The 15,727-nt window shown below is 35.5% G+C and overlaps 2 protein-coding genes across 2 annotated transcripts; one reads left to right on the top strand and one right to left on the bottom strand.

The window, feature by feature from the left end:
• The first annotated feature begins 3,742 nt into the window (after window positions 1-3,742).
• On the top strand, window positions 3,743-4,693 carry LOC125362560 (olfactory receptor 1038). The gene has a single exon (XM_048361379.1). It carries the CDS (start codon window positions 3,743-3,745, stop codon window positions 4,691-4,693), a length of 951 nt encoding a protein of 316 aa, XP_048217336.1.
• A 5,593-nt stretch (window positions 4,694-10,286) lies between these two features.
• Window positions 10,287-11,228, bottom strand: LOC125361399 (olfactory receptor 5AL1-like). The gene has a single exon (XM_048359856.1). The coding sequence runs from the start codon at window positions 11,226-11,228 to the stop codon at window positions 10,287-10,289; it is 942 nt and encodes a 313-aa protein (XP_048215813.1).
• Window positions 11,229-15,727: the final 4,499 nt, after the last annotated feature.

Raw genomic sequence — 15,727 nt, 5'->3', positions numbered from 1 at the left:
AATGAAGGAAAATACCAGCAAATGCAGATAAAGTTCAAGGCAGAACTTGTGTTACACCAGGGAGTAAATCAGGAAATATTTGATCCACAGAGCAGAGGATCTTCTCTCAGTGCTTATTTTCTTGTCAGCCCTTGTTGAAGGTAATTTCTTTGAAAATCCTTGCCTCTGTGTCAGATTCTAATGCCTATAGGACATGCTATATACACAACAAAATCTTAAGAAGCCACATCCTTTATTTAGAATAAGAGAGAGATAGAGATTTAAGTTGTTCTATGACTAGGTTTAGAATCTAGATACACAAAATAAGACTCTCCAGAGCCAAATAAACGAAACTACTTGGTTAAAGAGGTAGCCAGCTACAAGAAAGAATTTAAAGTGATGACTTCTGATGAATTTTAATGCTAGCTAAAATAATTAGAAATTTTCATTTCTAGTTAAAATGAGCAATTCCAATTAAATTAAAGCAAAAAGAAAATAAACATTTCTCCTCAACTTATTTGGTTAAGTGTATAGTTCATGTTTTCCACCTAATAGTTTAAATAGATGCTCTAATATAATTTTGTATGCTATATATATAGACATTAAAATCATTTATGTATCTGTGTGCTACATATATACAGTGTATTTAATATATAGATAGTGTTAACATGCATATGTAGTGTGTGTGCTATAGAGAGAGTGTGTGAGCCAGAGAAGACTATCGTACTCTTATCATATCTTACTATACAAAAGTCCTAATATTGTCCCATTCATAAGGAAATGGAAGGACTTGGAAAAAATTATACTAAGTGAAGTGAGCCAGACCCAAAGAAACATGGACACTATGGTCTCCGTCATAGGGAATAATTAGCACAGGTTTAGGCTAGTCACAGCAGAAGATCAAAAAAGCCTAAAGGCTATGCTCTTATGAACACATAAGATGATGCTAAGTGAAATGAACTCCATGTTATGGAAATGACTGTTATATCACTGATGTAATAACTTTTAACATGCCATGTGAAACTGTAGCTTCTATTCTTGATGATCCTCTTGTATCCCCTTCCTGTGGTTGTAACCGTGCTATCACTGTATCTCATCTGAATACACTGGATGCTGTATATACTGGTATTAGAACTAGGGAAGTGAACGGGAATATGAAAATCAAGAGACAAAGGATAAAAAACAAATGACTCCAAAAACAATACTTGCAAAACCATTTGGTGTAAACCAACTGAACAACTCATGTGGGGAGAGGGAGAGGGGGAGGAGAAAGGGGGGAATAAGGGAGGAGGTAACAAACAGTAGAAGAAATGTACCCAGTGCCTAATGTACAAAACTGTAACCTCTCTGTACATCACTTTGACAATAAATAAGAAAAAATAAATATTATATTACGGGGGAAAAAATATTCTGAACCAAGTTTGCGAGTTGATCCAGTGATTCCAAATGCCAAACATTAAGATTATATGTATTCTTATCTTCCTTTTGAAATGCATATAATCATTCACTTAATTAAAATTATGTTCATTCTATCTTTTTTTGCACCAATGAACAAGAATAAAACAAACACAAGTATTCACCTTGAAAAAAAATCCTAATATATAAAAATGATTTAAATTACTGTATCTTCCTGTTTGTTTACAAATAGTCATTAAAGATAAATTTAACTTGCATTTGAAAGTTCTCTTTCCTGCTGAGATGTAGTTTAGAGTCATGATGCCTTGTTGAAAATTATCAAAGCACAGCAAGGCTCCAGAAGTGGAACTTGCTAACTCAGCCTTCAGGAGCCTGAGGAAGGAAAATTATGAGCCTGAACTTAGCCTGGGCTAGAGAGTGAATAAAGCAAGGCCAAAAACTAAAATGAATATAGGATAAATATGACTTTAAACAAAACAAAGAAGTTTAAAACAAAAAGAATTGACCTAGAAAAAGGAAGATAGTTGCCTTGTCAATTCATCTGCAAAACCAGCAAATATAGAAATAGAAAAACAAAAACTGATCTTTGCAAAACAATCTTTTCCTTATAAACCATGTAGAGTTTATTCATAGAAAAAAAAAAAAACCGGGCTGAGTGGTCTGGTTCATGCCTGTAATCCTAGGTGCTACACCTGAGGCAGAGATGAGGCAAATTATGTCTTGAAGCCATTCCAGGCCAAAAAATAAATAAATAAGAGAATGTAATCCCAGCATTTTTGAAAGCCTATGCCGGAGGATCAAGCTTGAAGACAGCCTGTGCAAAACATATGGATTTCTTGTCGAAAAATTAACCAATTCAAGATGACCCGGGAACTTTGTGTAAGTGGTATTTTCATAGTAAGCATGAGGCACTGGGTTCAAATCACAGTACCCCCTAAAATACATAAGCAAGTAAATAAATACCTTCAAACCTGTTTTCTGTGTATACACTCTTCACTTTCCACCTAATTAATTTCATTCTACATAATTCACATAATTTATTTTTGTCATTTATCTTTTCACAGAAAAAATCTTGCCCAATTAAAAAAGTTAAGTACTTGATATTTTAAAGGTAAAAGTTATATTTCTAGATTACTTGTATACTTTCATCTCACTGTAATAGTTTTAAAGAGAAATTCTAGAATCTCAAGATAGATTGTTTAATATAAAGGCTATTACTTGGGATTTACCCTTGAAATCCTAGCTACTCAGAAGACTGAGATGAGGAGCATGGATGGGTGAAGCCAGCTTGGCCTGAAAAGATTCATAAACCCCTATCTCCAATTAAACAGCAAAAAGTCAGAAATGGAGGAGTGGTAGAGTGCTAGACTTTAGTCACACAAAATAGCAGCAGCAACAACCACCAGCTAATGATTTTAATATACAGGAACATTTTAGAAAACCCTTGCTTTAGTAATAATGCAACTTCATCAATGAACAGTCATTTGCTCTGGAAGATATCATATGTCCAATGATTTAAAAGATTTCCTCTAAAAATTGACAAAGATGTATATGACTAAACCAGTAAATAGCCATGGAAGTGACAACTAATTCAGAATAATTTATACAAATAAAAAATTTTTAAGTCAAAATCAGAACATTTGATAAAACAATCTAGAATTGTAAGGTAGATATGCAACTGAAGTGCTGTACTTTCTGAGCATGTAACAGTTTTTTTTCTTGTGCTTTAATTTTATTGTAAAGGTGATTTACAGAGGGGGTTACAGTTACATAAGTAAGATAACGAATACATTTCTTTTTGAACATTGTTGTCCCCTCCCTCATTCTCTCCTGCTCTCCTGATTTTGTTCCCTTCCAACTCTCACACCTCGCAAGTTGTAAAAGTTCATCCTTTGTCCTTGGTCTCACCATTTCTGACTTTCACAAGTATTTTGCTTGTGTGATTTTTGAGTTGATTGGATTTAGGCCTCACGTTCTAGCTGATATGCAATGCCAGTGAAACTTTGTTTTTTGTTTTTTTTTTTTTCACTTCAATATAGTATTTTGATGTCCCACTTGATATAACGGTAAATATTTGTCAACATCCATGCTCTCCATGATTTCTGCCTTCTCATAGGGTTCCCTCGGACTTGGTGAGAATGTACTTCCAATTCTCTAACCATTTTGAAGTCCTCATTGAGAAAATAGTATAAAACATCCTGATACATTGATACCCTTGAGCGCCTATGCCCTGTGGGTTCAGCCAATAGGGCAACAGCGATATTCTCCATTGACTGGCAAGGACCATGAAGAATACCATTTCTACTTTTCCAGCTGAGACCAAATTCACAAAACATTGCCGGCATACATGGCGGAAGCTAATGTCACCTATGTCACCGAATTCATTCTCAAAGGGATTACCGACCGGCCGGAGCTCCAGGTGCCCTGTTTCGTGGTGTTTCTCGTGATCTATCTGGTGACAGTGGTGGGAAACGTTGGGTTGATCACTTTGATCAGAATCGATGCTCGACTCCATACCCCGATGTACTTCTTCCTCAGCCATTTGGCCTTTGTGGATCTCTGTTACTCCTCGGCCATCACACCCAAGATGATGGTGAACTTCGTGGTGGTGCACAACATCATTCCTTTCCATGCATGTGCCACGCAGCTGGGCTGCTTCCTCACCTTCATGATCACAGAGTGTTTCCTATTGGCCTCTATGGCCTACGATCGCTACGTCGCCATCTGCAGCCCCCTGCACTATTCCACGCTGATGTCCAAAAGAGTCTGCCTTCTGCTGGTGGGAATTCCCTACACCTACAGCTTCCTGGTGGCCCTCTTCCACACCATCGTCACCTTCCGTCTGACTTACTGCGGGCCCAACGTGATCAACCACTTCTACTGCGATGACCTTCCCCTCTTAGCTCTCTCCTGCTCCGACACGCGCGTCAAGGAAATTCTGATCTTTGCCTTCGCGGGTTTTGATATGATCTGTTCCTCCTCCATCGTCCTCATCTCCTACCTCTTCATCATCGCAGCCATCCTGAGAATGCGCTCCACCCAGGGCCGGCGCAAGGCTGTCTCCACCTGCGGCTCGCACATCGTAGCTGTCACCATTTTCTATGGCACGCTCATCTTCATGTACCTGCAGCCCAAATCCAATCACTCCCTGGACACGGATAAGATGGCCTCTGTGTTTTACACGGTGGTGATCCCCATGCTCAACCCGCTGATCTACAGCCTCCGGAACAAAGAGGTGAAAAATGCCTCCAAGAAAGCCTTGGAGAAAGGGTGTGAAACCTTAAAACTATTCAAGTAATAAGACAATAACATCATGCTTTATTAAATACAAGCCCCAAATCTCCCACCTTTTAACTTGTCCTTCTTTCACAAACCTATGGAAAAACAATGTGGACTCTTACTTGAACAGACTTTGGTTATGTTCTATGAAAATTGATATATCTTTTTATGAAAATAGATATAACTTTGGTTATTTTCAAGCAGTTGTTGGAAAATAGATATCTAGAGTTCTGCTCATTAACAGAAGTGGCAGTACAATCCTGTAATATTGGATCTCAGGAGGTGGAGACAGGAAGGTCATGTGTTTTAAGTCATCTTCTAGGTCCCTGAGAGAACTTTCCTTTGAAAAATCCTGCCTTAGGAGACCATGACTTCCTCAAAAGGCAGGATCACATAAGGCCGGATCAAATACCAATTTAGAGGATCTCAAACAAAGGAAGATATATATTATTTGCTACAGCCAGGGACTCTGCATAAGACTGCTTGGGTTTGAAAAATGTTTCCCCACACTTACTCTATTTGACTTTGGGTAATCAACTTTAATCTGAGAGGCTGACTCTGATTGCAGTCCTCAAAAATAATAGGAAACATGGGGTTTTCTTGAGGATTATGGAGGCTGATATTTAGAATGTTTTGAAGTATATCCACTATATTATGTGTTTTGTTAGGTGTTAGTTACATGAATGCTTGCTATATAAAGTTACAGATAATTCACTGGACTCTCAGAAGCTTGCCAATCATTTACAAATAAAACAGTGGAGTTTTGTATTCCTCATCAGGCACTTAATCAACTAGTGCATTTATGACAAGCAAACACATCTAAAAAGTGTATAGATATCAATAGGAAGTGATTACTTGAAAGTCACCTGATTTCACATGAAATGTAATGTGAAAAAATTCTAAAGGTGAACTCAAGTCGAGTTGCCCTTTCTTTTCTTAATTTGTGGGTTTTAAATATTTAGGATATTAAATTATTTCTGTATTTGGAATTAAATAATTATATACTTGGAAGAATGTGGCTTATAAGAAGTTCTGTTTATAAATTAACCTAGTCAATAAATTTGAGTGCTTGTCCAATGACAAATAAGGTTGGCTATTATGACACTTATTGGTCCCTACTGTTTATTCAAACAATGTTGTAGAAAAAGACACATAAACAAGATAATAGTCTGTGCATTTTTATTTTGATATTTCGGAAAAGAATTAAACTAGCAGGTTAATTATTATTTTGAACTTTAGAAGATTATACTTGCTGTCATTCACAACAGAGTCACTAGTTTGCAAAATAAGATGGTTATTTCTTCTTCTGATCTTAATTTGTGCATGACCAAGATATGCTGCTATTGAGTTCCACTCAGTTGAACAAATTTTCTGTTTATTATTTGTTTTGTTTTGTTTTTTACTTTCTTGAGGAAATATCTTGTTATATAGCCCTCAGCCTCTCTAATTCTGGCATTATAGGCATATGCCAACAAGCCTGGCTCCTAGACTGAAAATTCATTTCACAAGTGGACATGCACATGAAAATTCAAAATTGTAACCCTCTTTGTACAACTAGTTGAAATAAAAAATTAAATAAAAAGAAATATTAAAAATAAATTTACAAATATTTAGAGTTAAAATAAAATGAGTTTAACAGAGGATCCAGTTGTTTCTACTTACATTTTTGTCTTTGGAGTGTATGTTTATATAGATAGATTCACAAGACCTCCTCACTCATCACAAACATGTCGAACAGCCTTGGCCTGAACACTTTTTATTTTTATGCGTAAAGAAATCCAGGCCTATGAAACATTGATGACTGCTTTTAGGAACACTGTTGTTCTGGGGCATTCACTGACTTTTTATGTTTCCTGCAATTATTTATGACAGTCCTCCTTAACAAGTGGCAGGTTTCATGTTAATGCACAATTTTAATTACATATGTTCATCAGCTACACATAGACCCCAAGTGTATGTTTTCTTGAGACAGGAGCGCAAAGTCTCCTGTGCACTGGATAGGCAGTTTATTCAGATTATTGTGGGCAGATGTGCAGTTCAGTGCAGCCCCTAAGACTATGGAAGTTGCATAGATGACTGGACTCATCTCTTGGCTAAAAGCCCTCAGTCAAAATATCACAATCAGGGGCTGGGGATATGGCCTAGTTGCGAGAGAGCTTGCCTCCTATATATGAGGCCCTGGGTTCGATTCCCCAGCACCACATATACAGAAAATGGCCAGAAGTGGTGCTGTGGCTCAAGTGGCAGAGTGCTAGCCTTGAGCAAAAAGGAAGCCAGGGACAGTACCCAGGCCCTGAGTCCAAGGCCCAGGACTGGCCAAAAAAAAAAAAAAAAAAAAAAAAGAAAGAAAAAAAATCACAATCAGCATTATTCAGTTTTGTATCTAATAAAAATAAATAAAATTGTTGGGCACCAGTGGCTTATGGCTTTAATCCTAGCTACTCAGGAGGCTGAGATCTGAGGATTTCAGTTCAAATCTAGTCTTGGCAGGAAAGTCCATGAGACTCTTACCCCCAATTAACCACCAGAAAACCAGAAATGGAATGTGGCTCAAAGTGGTACAGCACTAACCTTGAGCAGAAAAGCTCAAGGTCAGCTCCCAGCCTTGAGTTCAAGCCCCATGACCAACAAAGGTAAATATATATATATATATATATATATATATATATATCTTATTTATAAAGGTAACCAAGTATTTGGATGCTTTAACTTCTCTGCCCGTGGCCTTGGTGGTGTTTTCCATATGGATTTAAAATAGAGAGAGATGGGAAAGATGAAGGAAATGACTTATTACCCAGGTCCAAGATTTGCAAAGTATAGTTTGGCTCCAGATTTGACTTCTGTTGCTGATTGATGTGAAATTATAGTAACTTCCAACTACAGAAAACAAAATAAGCAACATTATCATTTCACAAGCTGGAGTATGAGTGCTGGGATAATAATGGACATAATAACCTAAAGTATGCTGTGAATACCAGCTTTGTCATAAGCAGTGACATGAACCGCTGTTAGTACAGTTTCTTATGGCAACACTTAATTTGTTTTGCATCTACAACAAAATAGTGATCTAACTTTAATGATATTCTAAACTATCAATTACCTAGTTGAGTCATAGTAAGACAGTTTATTTTAGATTTTCTAGCTTTAACTACTTTTCAATTTAATAAGCAGATTGAACTATGCTATAAGGAATAAAGGCCACAAGGCAATAGGGCCTCAGACCTGTAATCCTATGTATTCAAGAGGCTGAGATCTGAAGATCTCCATTGAAAGCTAGTCTAGGAAGGAAAGTCTGAGACTCTTATCTCCAATAAATTATTCAATAAGTAAAGGTGGAAGTGGAGCTGTGGCTTTAGTGGTAGAGTGATAGCCTTAAGCAAAAAATATCAGGGACAATACTTAGGCTCTGAGTGCAAGCCCTAGGACCAGTACCAAACACACACACACACACACACACACACACACACACACACACACATGTATATATATAAATATACATATGTATATATGCATATATCTATAACTCAAAAATTTCTGCCCATGATTATTAGTAAATAGTTGACATTTACTCACTCTCTGCTACTGTTTGATTTGATTAAAAATACCACTCATTTATTACCTCATTTAATTCTGTTAACCATACTAATAAATAAGCATAGGGAGGACAGTTATTGAGTCACCATGCAATTAAAAAATGTAAAAGCCTAATGTACTATTTGTTAGAATTATGAGATAGTAATTTGAAACATAACTCTTACAGTAATTTCAAAATGAAATTCAAATATTCATACTTCAATTTCTTAGTTATATGTGTTTTCTAATCATACGAACTACCTGGAATATTTGTATTCTAAAACACAAATTTCAGGTGTTTGGGAAATTAAGTGAGACAACCTGACTAGAAGTTGTACCCACTGCATGAAACAAGAGAAGTAGTTACTCCATAATTATTTTAACTTTAAGACATATGGAGCTAAATGAATTCATAGGTTTTTACTAACTCAAACAATAGTGGCCTATTTGTTTCACAGAAAAAAAAACCCCAACGTTTTTATTTAGTGTGTAGAAACCAAATCAAAAGACATATGAAATAGTTTCAGTAACCCACACCACACACACACACACACACACACACACACACACATCAGGGAGAAACCGGTGTAACTGTTGGGGGAGGGGAGAGAGAGAGAGAGAGAACTAGATAGAAACAGAAATAGAAATAGAGAGATACAGATTTAAAAGAATATAATTGTTTGAAATATTATAACAAATGTGAATAGAACAGAATTCAAATGTATGGCTAAAATCCTAACCCGATAGCTAGCAGCTATGTTGCTCTGAGCTACTCACCTCTCTACCTCTCTGTACTCACTGTCCTCATCTGTCAAGCAGAGATGATGATATAGTACATATTGTATATAGTTGTTTTATGATTAAACAAGTTGATATTTACATAATGCTCAAAATAATTATAGGCACACAGTAAGTGCTATATAAATCACCAGTAAACAATGACAACGCAAAATAAATAAATTGATCTAAAAAAAAAGATTGCAATGAGGACTGAGGATTTAGCTCAGTTCTAGAGCACTTGAGGAATATAGGTCATGGGTCTGATGCCTAATGCTAAAAAGGAATTATAAAGAAATTTCACAATGAAATATCTCCTTTTTATATTTTTATTGATGTTAAAATTAATAATATTTTGTCACCAACTATTCAAAAGAGTGGACAACCACCTAAAAATATCAATGTTTTAAAAAGTGTCATGTTTCATCAAATTCATTACTCATCATTGGCTGCATACTCTCAATTGGCATTAGGGGTACTTGACACAACCATTACAGTCTTCTTACATTTGTAATCCTCTTTAACAATTCCATCCACCTCTGCAGAAATGAACCTTTACTGTATCTACAAATACAGAAGCAGGTATTTAAGGGTGAAAGAAATTGCTCATGAGGATAGTTATTAACTGCAAAAGTACAGATTATTAGCCAAAGTATCTTAGGGTCAAAAACCTTAAAAAATAAGATTGTAGAGGAATGAACTATGGTGCTAAGAAGTGACACACTGACATTCTGGGGTACTCTTTGTCACATGACTGCAGGATGGAGATCTATGGAACACAGCCAATTTGCAAACGTTGTAATGAAACTTCAATATGTGATGAGATTGTCTTGATATAAAATAGAAGTTGATCTATTTTAACTAAGCACAAATTAAATTTATCAGTATTAGAATTGAGGTCAAGCCCCGGATACTGCTTTTCGTCAATTACTTAAAGAAATACTGTTTGTTCAGTTATCAAACCTATTATGGATAAGGTTATGATCTTTCCCTTTTAGCGTCATTTTGAAACTCTCACTATGGTTCAATCCTCCCTCTCCATGTCTTTCACATCATTCTCAATTTGAAATTGAACAACTTAAAATGTTTACAAAGTGAATTTCACCTGGAAACCACCAGAATGAAATAGTGGACATTTGTGATACCATGACTGAGAAAGGGCTCTCAAAGTAAAGAACATAGTTTTACAATTTACCAGATCCGAGATTCCCTGTAAGAACCAACTGAAATCAAGGTCAACTTGTTCTTCATTGGTTCTTAGGTTATTTGCTACCCAAACATAACTTCTCTTTCACTCTCTTCAGGGAATTTTTTACTTCCTGGTTTCTCAAGCTGTAGATCAGTGGATTTAACAAGGGAATCACTACGACATAAAATATAGAAGCAAGTTTATCTGTGTCCAGCGAATGGCTGGACTTAGGCTGTAGATACATAAAAATGATTGTCCCATAGTATATTGTGATGGAAGTCAGGTGGGATGCGCAGGTAGAAAATGCTTTCCTTCTCCCTTCCGCAGAATGCATCCTCAAGATAGCAAACAGGATGAAGACATAAGAAATGATCACAATCAATAGAGAGCAAAGAGTATTGAATCCAGCAATTATTAGCAACATCATCTCTTTGATACTTGTGTCAGAACAGGCCAGCTCAACTAGGGGAACGTCATCACAGTAGAAGTGGTTGACCCGATTGGAGTCACAAAAGGATAATTGAAACGTTGCTAGTGTCTGTGCAAGAGCCACAGCAAATCCATACATGTATGTACTAGCCATGATTTGAATACAGAGCTTTCTGGGCATGAGAACGACATAAAGTAAAGGATTACAGATGGCCACATACCGATCGTATGCCATGATGGAGAGCAAATACAGCTCAGAAACCAAAAAGGTGATAAAGCACAATAACTGCATGGCACAGGCATAGAATTTTATACTTCTCACTTCACGTAGAAAATTCACAAGAGTGTTTGGAGTGATTGAGGAGGTAAAGCAGAAATCAATGAAAGCCAGGTGTGTGAGGAAAAAATACATGGGTGTGTGAAGCTGAGGACTAATTTGTATTACCACAACCAATCCAAGATTAGCCACTGCACTGCCTAAGTAGATGAGTAGGAATATGCCAAAGAGAATGACCTGAAGCTCTGGATTATCCGTGAGTCCCAAGAGGAGGAACTCAGACACCACTGAATAATTGCCATGGGCCATGGAACAGGTGGAAGAGCCTTCTATAGTAAAGTTCTATCAGCTCAACAATCTGAGTGATATTGTTCTTACTGGCATAAACAAGTGTAGGTCAAGAGCTGACTATGAATCACTGATCCTGTGTTGAGCACATTCATAGGAATGTCTTCTTGCTGAGGCAGGTTTCAGTGTGAAAATCTTTGTTCAAGGAAGAAATCCAAAGTCTTGCAACCCTACAAAAATTTGTGAGGATAGAAAGTTGTATTTTAAAGTTTTGCATAATTTATTCACTAAGATCATATCTATTGTGAGTAAAAAAGAAATGATTGAGAATTATGTGAGCACTGATAACAGAAAGGTTCTTTCTCAATTATTGTTATTACACCAAATTAAACAAAACAAAATATTATTTATTGGATGTGCCAGAATGAGTTTGAGCAGATGAGGAAACATTGCAGCAGTGACTGACAACATTGGCAAAAACAAAACCCCAAGAAACAAAAAAAAAACACAGGTGGAATGTTTCCACTCTTAGTGCAAGACCCACCATGAATCCTTAAATGTTTGTGCTAGTGCATGTTCCAGCTAGCAGGAATAATACAGTTAAACATCAAGTCTAGAAAGGCATGTATGAAATATCTTGAAAACGATTTTGGACGTTGATGCTATCTGTACAGCACGTTTGGATTCGTTTTCATTGTGTCATTTCTTATTCCTCTATTTTCTCAATTCTCAAATCGCTTATGTTAATTAGGGTAAAGTAACCTTAAAGTGTATGTAGCTTGTTCTTATTTTGAAAAAGAGCTCACAGGTGAAGAATATTTTTATAATTCAAATAAACTTGCTACCCTGTATCTTCAAATACACAAAGGTATACTAGGAGAAGAAAAGAAGTCTCAGTATTACAATTGAATTTCTCTGAAATAAATAGTTGGAACAAATATTTGCAAATTGAATATATCTGAGAGAATTCAAGAATGAATAATCTATAGCCCAATTATGTGTGGTATTAGACATATTCAAATTCAATTCATGGCAACATCTTCCATCCTAGCAAACCCATGACAACCTAAAGAACAAATTCTTCTACCCACTCTATCTTGGCCTTAAACTTTGGGCAAATTCTATGTTTCTGATGCTGGTCACCCCACCCCCCACCCCTTCTCTCTGTTATAGCTTCAGCTTCCTTGCATTTTCTAGCATGCAAATCTTGGCTCATGTTTCCCATCAAATTGTAAATTGAGTCCAGACTTTCTAACAAGGCTGACTTCATTTTTGAGGAATAACCCTTTCTTGTAGATTCCCATTTCACCCTTTGCAATAATGAATACTGCTAAAAGCAGGACTCAGTAATTAGTAAACTCTCCTCATAAACTATGAAAATAATCAAACAAGAGTAGTTAAAGATTTTGTCTTTGTATGTCCTTTTAAGTTGCTTGAATTACCTTGATGTTTCTCCTCCTACATATCGCCTGTGAGTAATGATCAGCATAAGCAAAAGAAGTCGAACATACCTTATGGAAAACTGTGGATGACAACACTTCCTAGCATTTCAGTATTTAAATATATATTGTATGATCTATTGTTGCCCTTGGATAGTTTTCTTGAATTGCATCACTTTAAATCATTTTTGAGTCAAAATAATAATGGTGCTTTACAAATACAAGCAATTAAGTCATGGTTGTTCATTTGGGACCCAATTTACTTAATAGAAAAAATTAACCATGTGTGTAGCATAATTGTACAGAGAATCTCATAAGAAAATAAGAACCAAAAGGAAGAATTAAAAAATAATAGCAAACATTGTTTTAACAGATGAGATAGAAATCAAATGACATTCACCTAGTGTTGAATTATTTTTTATGTGTTATATCAGCTTCCTACAGTTTTGAAGTTCTCTATGAGATCATGGTATGGAGTTGCTTAAATTCACTTTGCTAGGTTTCTGAAAATGTAGTCATTGTTTATTTTAGAGAGGTTTTAAAATTTGTTTTCCTTTCTTTTAACTTACAAACTATGTTTCAGGTTTCTTCTTCAGTTATTTTAACTTATAAAAACAATTCATTGGCTCACATTGTTGTTCACCTTTCATCCTCTGACCCTAATCATTAACTCACTAGATTTGTTTTTGACTGAGAAAGAACAGTTTTCATTGCCAAAGAACTCCTGGCCTGTACAACGTTGATAACTGATCTGAAGAACATTGTTTCTCTAGGAACTTCCATGTACCTTTCTGTTGCATACAAGAATTGATGATAATCATGATTAAACACTGATGAAGTTTCAGGATTTTTCTTTTAATGTTTATTAGTTTATTAGTTTATTACTGTATGTGGAGTTCATGGTGATATTTCCATACATGCAAACAAGTATATTCTTGTCACACATAATTAAAATTCTTCTGTGTTTCTGCTTTTCTCAGTGTTTCTCTTTACAGTGTACATATGTATATATTAAATATAATCCCATATATGGTATATACTATATGCTATTTGCTATATAGCATATATATATGATACAAGATGTACATGATATTTTATGTATGATATTTATGATGTGTGTATATATACCATATATGTATATAAAACCATACTTGAATCATATTTTCCCTCTTCTTTCTTCCTCATTTATTTGTTCATTCAATACCATTTTGTATCAGACCAGTATAAATTTTGAAAAATACATCTGCCTGAAAAGCACTGATCATTTCACAATCACATAACCAAAATACACATTATTTCTATTAAAATACCTCTAAGCATAATTAGGTCAGTCTTCCATTGACTTATCAAAGAGACTCACTGTACTTATATCACAGCATGCAAATTAAATTATGTGCTATGGAGAAACCCACATGAAAGTAAATGTAGGTTTTCTTGGAACATGAGCTGAAAGACTCTTGTGTGCTAGGTAGACAGACTATTGAGGCTCTTTATCAGCAGATGGGCACAGGTCTGCTCAACCCCAGGTACTATGATGGAAATTGCTTTAGGTGACTGACTCATCACTGGACTACAGTCCTGCAGTCCAAAGCAAACACTACTCAAATTGTAAAATTACAATTAGTGTCTAACAAAAATTTAAAAATTTCTGTATACAAGTGAACAAATGTTTCATACTACATCTCCCATATGTGGCTCCATAGTGTTTTAAGTATAAATATAAAATTCAGAGTTTGGTAAAAAAAAGGAAATAATGCCTTTTTAACATGTCCTACTATTTGTGGTAAACTTGTCTGATTTCATAACAATTTGGACCCAGATATGAATTTTGTTGCTGAAATACAGGTAGTCATATTAAGCTCCCAACCACTTGCAAAACAAGCAGGTAATTACCGAAGCTGGAGTAGGACCATTCAGATAATAAGATGTGTATTTGGACATTATAAGTGGCATCTAACAGATAGTTCATTAATACCAGATTTGTTGTTATCCATGACGTGAAACATCCCTAATACATTGCCTCACAACAAAGCGTTCTAAATTTTTGCATTGATAACTGCTGATCTTACTTTAAAAAATACCAGTATATTGAATTTATTTATATTAAAGCCAGAAATGAATACATTCCTTTTTCCACTGTCTTTATTTGTCCATGTTTCTTCATTCCTTTTGTCTATTGTCTATATTTCTTTAAAGCTCATTATCCCACAGAAAAACATGTTTTAGGTTCCTGGTGTTGATTTTGTTTGTCAGTTAATTGTTCAAAGGACTTATACCTCTTCTGGAATATATCAGACTCATATCTTTCTATGTTTTCAGACTTCTGGAGAACTTCTACTTAAATATAATTTAGGAAAGATGTTTTTGAGAATTGTGATGCAAAACCCCTGATGTAGAATTATTGGGCAGTCATGTGAAAATTAGTTGTCCCAAATACACAAAACTGAATTTAAATATCCAGGTCTCGTCTCTGTTTCATAGCTATATGTGTGTTGCTGAATTGTATCAAATACAGTACATAGGACACATTCTTTCTCAAACACCACCTCACACATTTGAAAAATGAGATAATCCATGAAAAATAAAAATGGAACCCACTACTTGACACAATAAAAGCAGTCAGTAAATGACGGTTTATTTTGGCTTTAAAATTTTGGGAACTAGCCAGTACATTTTATATTCTACTTTAGTGATGATATTATTTGCATTACTGATGGGAAAGCAGAAAGATGATCAGTTCACCAAATATTTCATCAAAAAGAATATTACACAAACACCTGAATCCAATGGCAGGGATGTCTGGTACAAGATCAGTATTAATAGAGAATAGCACACACAATGTGATAGGTGACTTTGTGATGTGCCCACTAAACACAGGGGTACATGTTGTTCTGGAATATACAACTGCTTAGGTTGCAAGATCTGTAGGAGGAAGCATACACTATAGCACCATTCCATTACAACCCACTTATATTTACAATATTCCTTAAAACAGTCATTTGAGGAGAAATGAATCATTACTGCCCCTTACAGAGGTGAAAACAGAGAGAGAAAATGAATCAGTTTGTCAAGATGACAGCT

This window comes from Perognathus longimembris, chromosome 13, assembly GCF_023159225.1.
Source record: "Perognathus longimembris pacificus isolate PPM17 chromosome 13, ASM2315922v1, whole genome shotgun sequence".
Lineage (NCBI taxonomy): Eukaryota > Metazoa > Chordata > Mammalia > Rodentia > Heteromyidae > Perognathus > Perognathus longimembris.
This window is presented reverse-complemented; position numbering and strand designations above follow the sequence as displayed.